General features: G+C 57.1%; 4 protein-coding genes across 4 annotated transcripts; 3 read left to right on the top strand and 1 right to left on the bottom strand.

Moving 5' to 3' along the window:
* Positions 1–733: 733 nt before the first annotated feature.
* On the top strand, positions 734–3036 carry SCHCODRAFT_01151025 (uncharacterized protein). Its single transcript, XM_003033880.3, has 16 exons — positions 734–1018; positions 1079–1144; positions 1199–1228; positions 1285–1309; positions 1358–1439; positions 1492–1536; positions 1588–1636; positions 1693–1708; positions 1764–1821; positions 1938–2021; positions 2089–2147; positions 2197–2254; positions 2307–2334; positions 2496–2640; positions 2698–2733; positions 2787–3036. The coding sequence occupies exons 1-16, from the start codon at positions 969–971 to the stop codon at positions 2907–2909; spliced, it is 954 nt and encodes a 317-aa protein (XP_003033926.1). The 5' UTR covers positions 734–968; the 3' UTR covers positions 2910–3036.
* SCHCODRAFT_02615775 (uncharacterized protein) lies at positions 2998–3814 on the bottom strand. The gene is made up of 2 exons (XM_003034461.2): positions 3358–3814; positions 2998–3304 (listed from the first exon to the last, which is right to left on the bottom strand). The coding sequence occupies exon 1, from the start codon at positions 3792–3794 to the stop codon at positions 3384–3386; it is 411 nt and encodes a 136-aa protein (XP_003034507.1). The 5' UTR covers positions 3795–3814; the 3' UTR covers positions 2998–3304; positions 3358–3383.
* Positions 3815–5103: 1289 nt separating this feature from the next.
* Positions 5104–5340, top strand: SCHCODRAFT_02493310 (uncharacterized protein; the record flags this gene model as incomplete). Its single annotated transcript, XM_050342980.1, has 1 exon — positions 5104–5340. One exon carries the CDS (start codon positions 5104–5106, stop codon positions 5338–5340), a length of 237 nt encoding a protein of 78 aa, XP_050201755.1.
* Positions 5341–7063: 1723 nt separating this feature from the next.
* On the top strand, positions 7064–7644 carry SCHCODRAFT_02198571 (uncharacterized protein). The gene has a single exon (XM_050342048.1). It carries the CDS (start codon positions 7209–7211, stop codon positions 7593–7595), a length of 387 nt encoding a protein of 128 aa, XP_050201756.1. The 5' UTR covers positions 7064–7208; the 3' UTR covers positions 7596–7644.
* The last annotated feature ends 4219 nt before the right edge of the window (positions 7645–11863 follow it).

Here is an 11863-nt window from a genome sequence, read left to right on the forward strand (position 1 = left end):
ACTTTGCCTGATGTGACATGCGTGACGTGGAGAACATCAGAACTGATGACGGCGCAGGTTCAATCTTCTTCGCCGACTTCTGACCTCCCTTTGCATGCCTTTCCGGAAGAGGTTTTAGGAGAGTATGCTGCGGGAGAGCGGGCGCACCCTCGGCTAAGGGCCATCTTGCCCAGGGCGTATACAAGTATCCTTTAGCAGTCCTCCCCTTGCGCTGGATGGGCGCCGATGGCCAGGGATTTCAAAGATGGAGAAGTACAAGACGAGCGCACCCTGAATGACACCCCCTTTTAGAACAGTCAATATAAGACCCCCGGAGTTGGAGAAGGTTGGTGGTGAATAGGATGATGGATACCATGCGGCACCTGGGAAGACCTCGCACGATCGACTGCACTTTCCCGCAGATCAGGACGGAGCAAGCGTCGAAGTCACGAGAAGATAGGTGATCTTGACTCGCGATATACGATGTCCAAAGACTCGCGGACGGTTGTCATGGGCAGCAGCAGGACGGCGAAGGACGGGGAACGATGTAGCGCATGTTTTCCGGCGCTTTGAAACGACCAGTGCCACCAACAGACCACGACAGTTCGCAGTCCGCGCCGCCAATGGACTGCAACACCGTCGATATCGCCCGCATGTCAAGAGCTATTCGTGGTGCTGGCAGGGTTATCCGTGAGAATGGTGGTGCAAAGAGACTCTTCGCAACAGGGCCATGCCTCTCGGTAATCGGTTATGCGCGTGCAGTACCAGGACCCCGGACGACCAGAAGAAGATTCCGCGGCATCTGACTTGCTTGACCAATTCAAGTTTACCTCCGCATCTCGGCGTGGTCATGGCAATCAAGGAGGGTATATATCGCCCTTGTCCTGCGCGCCCTCCTTTCCTTTCCGTCCCGCGTGTTCCACCCCGCGAGCACCGCCGTCATTACCGTCGACCTGCGTTCTCCGACGCCTGCCCTTTAGTCAGCGACCATGGCAGATGCCTCCCCCGCCCCCTCAGCTATGAACCCAGCCCATGCTGCGTATGTGTCCTAATTTAACCGCCTGATCGACCTGGCTGAACGCGTCGTTGCGCGCCGTAGACATGGCCCGATGCTGCTGGGCACATTCTTCAACTGCATCTTGTACGGGATCTCAATCACACAGACGTGCGTGACCCACCCATCCGACTCCGACCGATCGCTCACCTTCGTCCCCTTCAGCTACTTGTATTGGAACAGCTTCTCCAAGAAGTACGTCGACGAGCGCGATACTCTGCAGCCTCCTGCTCACCCCGCGATCTTGCTAGGGATGCCTGGTACATCAGCAGCTTCGTGCGTCGCCTCCACCCATCTGTTCGCTCATCACTGACATCTCCTCAGGTGGCCTTCCTATTCGCAGCAGACACCGTACACACCGGCTTCACGATCGGTTACATGTACAACTGTCTCATCAACAACTTTGGTAGGTTTCCCGTCGGGCGCCGATGATCCCTACAGCTCTGACTGCGCCTCAGGAAATGGGAATTTCTTGGCGAAGGCGGACTGGCTCTTCTCGACGGGTGAGTTTTTTCCTCCCCCTCTCCGATTTACGCATCTTACACCTGCGGTAGACCCCGCATTGACCGGTATAATCGGCGGCACCGTGCAGATTTTCTTTGCGTGCGTAGACCCCAGCTATCGCTTCCTACTTTCCCGCTCACGCAACCATGGGTTAGATGGCGAGTCAAGATCGTGCGTTGCTTACTCACTTATCCACCCTTGTCCCGCGAACTCAATCCCCTGCCAGCTCACGGGGAACATATGGTTGGCCCTTGTTATCGTCGCCTGTTCCGCGGCATCGCTGCGTGAGTGCTCTTCCACATGATCTTCCAGGGTCGGTGAAGATCTCGTTCTGATGGATGCTCCTCCCCGTCTCTTGGATCTGTCTCGCATCTTGCCAATGTTCCTCCCATCCTTGTAGTGGCCGGCATCGGTACGGCGATTGCGTGCGGTATCGTGCCTATGTTCGCGGATTTTCTAAAGTTCAAGGTCGTGGTCGCGCTTTGTAAGTGGTATCTTCTACTCGGGGGAGGGCTGATGGCTTATTTGCATATCCCCGTCCCGCTCTCTAGGGCTCGCCGCATCCTCTGTCTCAGATGTGCTCATCACCATCACGTTGGTGTACCACCTGGTGCGTCTGTATCCGACTCCTTACGACGATTGCGTGCTCATTCGAGCAGCGTCAACACAGGACAGGCTTCGTGTCCACGGACTCGCATGTCGACCGCATCATCCGACGTACGCCTCCTTCTGTCTGCCTACCGTTAACGTAGCTAACATGACTGTCCAGTAACCGTGCAGACAGGCGAGCCTGATATGTCAATCGCTCGTCTTCTATCCTGACCGCCCGATAGGCCTCCTTACCTCGCTATGGGCATTCGCTGACATGCTGTTGTACCTCCTGGACGACGCGGAAGCATGGCAAGTCGCTCGAGTTGTATGCATCGCTTGTACGCCTTTAGCTGACAGCCACTGCCAGGCATCTCATGCTCAACTTCGCGCTGTCGAAGCTGTACACTAACTCCCTCATGTCGAGTCTGAACGGCCGCAAGGGCTGGCAGTACAGCGACAGCAAGCAAGAGACGTCGGGCATGACCCAGTCAAGAGAGCGCGGCACGCGCAGGGTAAGGAATCTTCATCTATCCTTCTTGATTGAACATCGTCCTGATTACCTATCGCAGACGGACGTCGTCAACCTCAGTGGAGCACGACCCGAGGTACGTATATGCGTAGATCGCCTTTCAAGGGTGTTTACTGATTTCTTTCTCAGGTATTCGTCCAGGTTGAATCGCACGCCATGGTCGACATGGTCGACGAGACGAAGGGCAGTCTCACCGACGGCATGCGCAGCGGTTGGGACGACAGCAAGCACCATCAAGGCAACGCCGTGTAAGCACCCAAATCTGCTGTCTCCTTCCTGTACTCGTCGCTCGGACTGTTCTACTACCTGCATACGTCCCGCCAAATACGCCCGACGTTGTAACAAAATACACGCTCCCTTTTCTCTAGACGGCCCGCCGCGCCCGTCGTTGTACTTTGACTGACGGCTTGGTGGCCATTTGCCCGGCGGCACTATTGCTGTCACGGACGTTCTTCTTACCTGTATACGCAAGGTCGATAATTCAGCTTCGGTGATTGGTTGGACTTCGATCGTGGTCGAACGTGCGCGAGATATGCGAAGGGGATGGTCTCGGCCTGAGGGTTTTGTTGTCCGTGAATGAAGCAGTTCATTGGGGTGAGCAAGATGTGCTATGGTACAGCTAACGATGAGCATTGCGGGCTTTGCGTCTGGCGAACGTTGGTCAGCGACGGCGTAGAGGAAAAGTAGATAAGATACGCACTGTTGGTTCAAATGCATTCTACACTTCTAACGTCCCTCGGGCTTCCTGCCACCAGCATCCTTGCTGTCAGGTCCACCTTTCGAGTATTCCTCGATCTCAGGCTTGTTGTCCTTCCCGTACTCCGGGCGCCCACCATAACGCGTCGGCTCGCCAGGCGCGTCATACAGCTTGTTCTTGTCAACCGACCCGTACGCGTCCACGCCAGCATCGACGCCCGTCTCTGAGTACTTGTTCTGCGGGGCCTCGTGCGGGCGCTGCACGCTATCGCCGGACGAGTCGACGCGGTGCGTCGTCGTGTCCTCGGGCGCGTTCTGATCGACGTCCTTCGCGTAGCTGTCCGGCGTGTGCGGGACGCGGCGCGCGGCTGAGGTGGCCAGGGCGCGCGCTGAGGGCTGCAGCGGGGCGCGACGGGCAGCGGCAAAGACGGTGGAGAGCATGGTGGTGGTTGTGGTCAAGGTTGGAATGGTTCTTCGCGCGCGGGCGTAGCGGGGAGATGATCACCTGGGAGCGAGCGATGATGTCACTGACATACGTAGCGATATGTGGCGTGCGGGAGCGGTCATGGTTCCCTGACCGGGTTCTCCGCACTTACGAGCATCTCTCACATGCTCTGAAAGGCAGATCCAACCTCTATCTTAGCAAGTGGTGGCTGGCAGTGAATTGTAAGAAAGAAGTTACCATTTTTGGGAATTGTGTGGATGGACCAACAACGATCATGTGATGTTCGCGTGGCCAGCAGCATGGTCATCGCCGCAAATTTGAAGCCAGCTCCCAATGCCAGCAACGACGAGCTCATTGCATTCAAGTGCGTTTGAATAACCCAGACGAACCCATATGGCTACAAGGAAGGTGGATTCAGAGGCGGCTGACTCGGATGGCTGAGATGTCAACGCTGGCAGCTTCACGAAAGTCACTCTTTCCTCGAGTCGTGCACGCTGTGTCTACAGCTTGCATAAGATCGGTCCGGTACGAGCTCTCCCGGACTCAACTCACGCTGGTCTATGTTTTCACCAGACCTAGATCTCAGTATTCACAAGTGCAAGGTGCGCGATTATTGTGAGCTGATTCGTGAATCAGCAAAGGATAAACACGGCGCGCGGATTGAGTGGCATATTGAGCGGGATGGCCTCCGATTGGCTGGGCCACAGTTTGCCCTTTCAATCGACCCGTCGTCTTTATCCTTCGCTTATTCCCAAATTAGCTCACGATATTCGTACACCTTGCGCTCGGGATTATTGAAACCTAGGTCTAGTGTTTGCGAGCTCCTAATCCTGAACCGATGACGAACCGCACAAACCCATAACCCAGCCTCCCTTCCGGCAATCAACAGCTTTTCTGCAACGCGGTCGCCTCGTCGTCGCCCACGCGACCGCAGCCCTCGCCTTGCGACCCGAAGGCACGCAACCGCGCGTCTATCTGGCGATTTCCGAGATTATCTGCGCCTCCATCTCGACAACGCGCTTGTTGACGCGCGACGCGTGTCGCCCAGTCGCGGCCCTCCCGCCGCCTTTGTAACCCATATGCGGCAGGCGCGCCTCGTGCGCTTCATATCTCGCGGATCCATGCAATCGGATGCCCGTCGCATTCCGTCGAACGGGGACGCTTGACTGTACGCGTCCCGCTTACCGCGCGTCCTCCTCAAGTACGCAGGGTCACCCGTCCTCCTCCGCCAGCTAGCCGCGCGCATAACCAGGCGCAAGAGCCTCTCCTGAGGCGGGGAAGTACGTTCTGGACCCTCAGCTGGTCATGGGACGAGTTGCCACCGACATTTCTGCCTTCCTCGCAGTCGGACGCGCGTCCTCCTCCTCCCTTTGCGACGCGTCTCTGTCCTGGCGAAACGCCGCGGCAGGCTCTTCCATGACCCAACCCCCGTCAGCTGCCCTCAACCCACTCAAGCTCGCCATTGCTCTGACATTCCGCGCTCAGGCTTTGTGGCGAGCGCGTGTCCGTTCTATACGTCCTCGAGCTGTGGCGGGCGCCTGATTACACAGCGATTACCTGTGTTGTACAACCATTACCTGTGTCGTCGCCTTCTGCCGCGGACCTGTGCGGCAGAATCACGCTCCCCAATGCAATCGCCTTATTTGTAGATCAGCATCCCTTGCAGGCGAAGTAGTCGCCATGACTCATCGACGCCCCTCGTACGTCTATCGGCAGCTTGCGCTCTTTCATCGAAGCTGATCCTAGGTATCTAATCTTCAGACGAGCTGGCTCGAAGCGCTTCATCTTGGAGAACCCTGGTACGCTCCGCCCCTTCATCTCTTCCTCCTCGATAATCTAATCGCCGCGAATCGCGGTAGGTTTGTCGAGGTGAGGCGGCCTCGAAATCATAACTTCTGCCTCACAATCATATGCCACCCAGGGCGGCGGCCCGCGCAGCTCACTAACCCGCTGCCCACGGGAAAGCCGCGCAAGCGCGCGTTCATCTTAGCCCGGACCTAACGCACTTTCATCCGGAAGGATCCTGCAATCGCGACCATCACTGAACGTACAAACAGGTCGAGGACAAAGGGATCAGGTACGTGCCACCAAGGCGCGCAATCGGATTGGACGACGAGGTCCTGGCTTTCATCGGATAGGCGCGCGTTCATGGACTTCATGCGGTGGCGCCTCTTTGATGTAGCGCGCGTCAACTCGACGATCCGATTCGATGAAGCGCGCGGAGAGCAAAATGAAGTTCTGGCCGCGGCGCCGCCTTCACGCTCGAACTCGAGGGCAGGCGTCAATCTGATTTCTCAAGCCACTGCTTTGTCCTGTCGGGTGCCCCCGAGAGACGCTGGGAGCGCGACAAAGCGCTGGGAACTCGACAAATTGGAAGTGATTGGCGCGCGCATAGACGCTGGCGCCTGAGAAGGCTTGGTCATTTCTCTCGACCACTCACGTGACCGCGTCTTTGGCGCCACCGGATGAGTCACCGACTTCTTCTCATGGACTTTCATCAGTGCCGACCTAGCGCTATCAAAGGCGCACGCCGAAGTTCTTGGTCCGACATCGCAGGCTGCTCGACTGATTCCCCATGGTCTTCGGCATCGCAAAGGGCGCTTTTGAGTGCTTGAACCTACCCCTCGTGTCTTCCCTCGGCGCCAATTGTACACGTCTCCCGCGCCCTTCGCGGAAGGCACAAGCGCTCCCGTGAGCCTTGCGAAGCCACTAAAGGGCGCCTTCGCCATGTCATGAAGCCCCTTCCCGCCTTTGGCTGACTCATCGGCGCCTGTACCTTTGTCGAGGACTTGGGGGCTCGGCGAGCTCTTTAGAGTCCACAGAGGGTGTGGTCTGACGGTCGCCTGACACTACGAATGAATACGGCTCCTTCAGGCGACGGGCGACAACACAGGATTGAGCGTCTTCCTCTTCGGTGAACCTCGGCTTTGCCACTGTGCAACCACTATACGCTCAATGGCCCTTCCACGCTCAAAGGCCTTCGGTATCATGTTCTTCTGCGTTCTACTTTTCGCGGCCCTAACCGCGTTTCTGTCTTCACCGTTCCTCCGCCTCTCCTCTGAGTACTCTACCGCCTCTTCAGCTGGACTTCCCTTCGTATCCGCGAATGCGGCGCACTAGCGCTATCACCATGTCAATAATCATCGAAGACCTTGGGTGTACACGCTGAACTTCTCGTAAGGCGCCGCCCGCGCGCTTGCGGTTTATGTCGCGATCACCAGCGAAAGGTTTGTGATCTATGTGCTATGATCGTGCTCATGAGACCTGCACAAACCGTCGATTATTGACGCCGATGTTTGAGACCGCCTCTCACTGGTCACTTCTTTATCCTTTTCCGATATATGCCTTTCGTTGTCGTCCGACGATTACCCTTCACCCATCGCAGGCTACGGCGCACCACCGGATGAAGGATGACTTTATCCTGTAATTATGCGTGCCGACATTCAGGCCGTCGCTTGGCTTTCGAAGGTCCGAATCGTTCATGCGCACGACGATATTATTCGCCGGGTACGCGGTCAGCACACTGGCAAATTCTCCGCCCACGCCGGCAGGGCGTCGGGTTGATTCGAGTCTCCCACGTCCGCGCGAAGCAGTTCTTCACCGTGTCCTCCGCCCTGCCCGTACCACACGATACCTATCCTATCTGCAGATGGCTATTCAATGCCCTAGCTCTATCGCTGCCCGTCGCCGCACTCCCGCTCTTTCATTGGCCAAGACACGATGTTTTGGTCCAAGTGGCGAAATCGTATGTATCCCAGCCTAGCGCTTCGCTCACTCGTCGGCGTTTCTGCACTTGAACTTGTTTCCGGGCCTTCGGCTGTGCTCTCGTCCAATCGTCGTCCGTGCCCGCCCGGATCACCAACATGAAGACCCAGCCCATGGGGCCCCGCACGCGCTACCCGACCAGATGATCCCGCGCTCGGTGGCAGTAGGACGAAGTCCAGAATATCTTGCGACTTGATGACTGGCGGGCGCTTGCAGTGCAGGTTCCAGGTGAGCCCGATGGTGCAGGGTAGTCCAGCGCAAGATGATCAACGCCGGTGAGCAGTGGCGCGAGCCAGTTCAGCGGGGAAGACTTGCATAGCCGGCTGCGTCTCTTGAAGCGAGCAGTAAGGTGCTGATATGAACTGTTGAATCTTGTGGGTCCTTTGTTTGTTCGTCTCGGCTTGTTTGTCACCTCGGACATCGTGGCGCTGCAGTCTTTTGCTACCGTTCGTCCGAGCCACGACTCACCCCTCTGGTGACGTACTTCACACAGCCTGAGGTCCCCCAAATTATGCGACGTCCTGCCAGCCCGTACTCTTCCCATCGTCGGTGAAGTCGGACTTGCTCTATAGCCTGCTTCAATCCGCATGACAAAGTACGATAGACAGAAGACCTGACGGACACATTGTACTACGCACACGTACCTACCCTACCCCATATTCTTGACGTCCTTCTCTTCGTGAAGCGGGACCAGGTACTGTATGGCCATGGTATGTACTGTATAGGGAATGATAGACGAGCCCTCGTGTCCACTGACAGCTGTAGGGAATTTCGTGAGAGGCGGCCGACGAAATGAGGGTGCCTTCCTCGATATCCGCGTAGTCCTCGGCGCGACGGGCACACCGCTCGACATCGAGCAGAACTCGTGATAGCCTTGCCCTAGTGGCGTGACGCGCGGGTCGTGGCTGAAGATGCGAGGCCGACCGAGGGATCTGGTCTGCATTAATCTGGGCGAAGTGAGTAAGTAGCGCACGAAGGCGAGAGCTCGCCGGTCCCGATAGCACGCACATTACCCCGCGAACATATGTCTGTGGCCAGGGGAAAGCTGGGGCAACGACGCGGGGCCGTGGGGGAAGCGAGTTGCGGTCTTCAAACGTTAAAGGCTATAGAACCCAAGTCGCCGGTAGTCACGGCGTAAGACGTACCACCCATAGGAACATGTTCCATCACGAATGCCTGAATCCATAAGCCTCGCAAAGCACCCGGTGACACTCACCATATTCAGCCTGCGCTGCGAGGGCGCAGGTAGAAGGCACGGCAAGTAGACCGCGCATATATGTCGATGACGGTCTGCGTACGTTGAGACATACGATAGAACGCCGCACGCATCGATGACACATACCTGTTGGAGAGGATAGCGGGGATTACTAGTTATGCGATCCGTGCGCGCGCGATAGAGCATGGATCTACTACTTAGAACACCGAGAAGGCGCCTTAAGCTGCGCGCCAAGGGCACCGTCGGGTCCGCACTTTACGCCAGGCCGCAACAAGTTGGGCCGTCAAGCTGATCCATCGCCGTCGAGCTGATCCATCGCCGTCGAGCTGATCCATCGCCGGCCAATGATCCATCGCCGGTCAACGATCCATTGCTGTAAACGACACGCCACGCCCCTCTAGTCGCGACTTACGCGTGCATGCGCAGTCCCCGGCGCATGTGAGGTACGAAGACCTGCCTTCTACAGCTTCAGACGAAGCAGGAGGCCGCCGTCTGTGGCATAGACGCTGGTCAGCTGAGCTCATTACGGTAGACCATGCACGCACCGGTGAGAAGACGGATAGACAAATAGGACCCCAAAAACTGTTTGAATGTGCATGGTAGAGGCACCTGACGATGGCGAAAGGGCCCGCGAAAAAAGAAGGGATGAAGGCGGCTCACCACTTCGAGCTGGCAGTCCTCCTACAAGCCAGTGGCACCAACGACTGTTGCGATCTCGGCGAGTCGGTCCCCCGCCATCGCATCGCGACATGGAAGGCGACGGTCGGGGCACGAACGCCGCCCGACGTCATGCAGTCTACCGCGCTGCGCTCAATGGCCTGTGAAGCCGCCGCTGACATGACTGCCCAAAGCTGACATGACTGCCCAGCGTTGACATGACCGCCCAGCGTTCGACGTAGTCAATAGAAGGGTAGATAGCCGGTAGAAGGCTCGCATGCTTACTCACTGTAGGTAACCGCGGTGCGGAATAGGGGATAGGCTGGCGGTGACGAGAGGGTGCGCGGAATTAGTGGTGACGCGATCTTGGGCTTGTATAGTGACGGCAGGGCAAGCTAAACTGGAAAGCAAGCGGGTCGGCTGCGCGAGAGCGGGCTGGGAAGATCAGCTCAGTTGGCTTGAGACTCGGCTTGGATGGGATAGAATTTCGCTAAGACAAGGAATGCATGATTAAGGACGGTGGCAGGCTCACGCACGCTTCATACGCTTTCCATCCTTGTTGCCCTCCTCACCATGCTCTGTCCGCACCCTCAAACAATAGCCAGGACGCCACCGTATCGCAAGGGAAGTCAGGAGCCTCTGAAGACAAGCAGTACGAACTCTGAAAAGACAATGAGCACAGATCACCGCCGAAGACATTGTACTCGCCCAAAAAGGAAGGTAATGGTCTATTGTACTTCGGCGGAAGTAAAAACAAGGCGGCAATAGCCGACAAGGACCTTCCCTCCGGCGGAGACGAACATAAAGCTGCGTGTGCGTCCCCGTGTGATAACGAGGGTGATGAACGAGAACACTAAGAGCGGAGATCGGCGACGTATGAGCGCGGGTCCGAGGATGCAGATACCGTCTGGTCAACGAAGTCGTCTAGCTAATCTTCTGAAATGAAGGCTAGCTATAGCGTCGTCCACCAACGTACGCAACATTACCTACAGTAGACAGCCACTCTCCACATCGCGCGACGATAATCACCCCCGCGTGGCAACTATCGCCCTCAACGTGCTCGTCGTCATCAACAGCAGTCGCGCCTTGCCCTGTCTCACCGCGAACGTGGACGCTATCGTCCCGCGCGCGCCGCAGACGCCCTTGATAGCCTACGGTGCCGCATATAATCTACCACATGCGCTGGATAACCGAGGACGTACGAGATAATCGAGGACGTACATCCAGCCTGTTCGCGTAAATCTTCTGTATTTGCGTAAGTCCCCTGCGCAGGAGCCAGCCGAAAGATCACACTCGAGGCTACTCGAGGTCAGCTTCGTGTTAGGAGAAAGTTACCGCGAGGGCGCGACTTGCCTCATAGGGAAAGAATGCGCAAAGGGTACGGCTCGCGGGGATGGAGAAGCGCGGAGGCGGGAGGGCGAGAGCCTCGTGCTATGTGCGCGAGGTAAAATTGTGCTAAAAATTTTCAGGATACGCAATCATACGCGATAAGATGCGAAGAATAGCCGCAGGGAGAGGGAGGACTGGGGTCGGCGAAAGGCGCTTCAGCTGCCATCACGGTCAACTAGATGTAGAATGGCGAAAGGGAGCGGCGTCGGACCGTGCCGGTGATAACAGGGAGGAGTGGCGGACTTGGACCAACTTGAACCTTGGTGGCAGCACCGCGCGCGAGCCCCTAGAATCTGAGCTCGAATATACACCGTCGGTCACTTGACGAGCTCGAAGCTGCTCGAAGTCCGGACAGTCGCGCGCCACAGGGTTCTCCCAAAGCCAAAAGCGACCTTTTGGTGTATCGAAGAGCTGTATGGCCGAGACAGGGAAGGTGGCGTCGGCTGAAGATGCCGACTAACCTTCCCCTGATCCTCACCTAAAGCTCTAACTGAACCCCGTTCTGGTGCCCCCGCAATGAAGACAGCCGATGGTCGACAAGACCAGAAAGGGAGCCACGCCCTTCGCGAGGTAAACAAGGACGCGCGTGATGAGGAGCAGCGCTGAGCGGAGCCGGCGGGACGAGATTGGCACGAAGAAGAGCGTAGGTGTCGTGAATCTTGGGGACGCACCGGAACGTGATGAGGAGCGCGAGTGACACAGCGAAGTCCGGGGGTGGGGGTGACCGGGCTTGTTGACGAGATGGAAGAACGCTGCCGGGGACCGGACTGGGGTTTGTTTGACCTTTGAGCGGCTCACACGGGTGGCGGACCGGAATTTTGACCGGTAAAAAGGTGCGGGAAAAGGTGCGGAAAAACAAGCGTAAAAGGGAGTAGTTTTAGCGCGTCAATAAAAAGCTCTTTGACTTGCGAAACCGGATGTAAGAACGAGTGTGAAGATGAGTGTGAAACCGGGCGCTTTTGGCAGGTCAAAAGGTGCGTCAAATGGGCGCCTATTTGCGCGCGTTTTTCCGTGTAAAAAGATGGCTGAAAAGAAGTT

This window comes from Schizophyllum commune (genome assembly GCF_000143185.2).
Source record: "Schizophyllum commune H4-8 unplaced genomic scaffold SCHCOscaffold_3, whole genome shotgun sequence".
NCBI lineage: Eukaryota > Fungi > Basidiomycota > Agaricomycetes > Agaricales > Schizophyllaceae > Schizophyllum > Schizophyllum commune.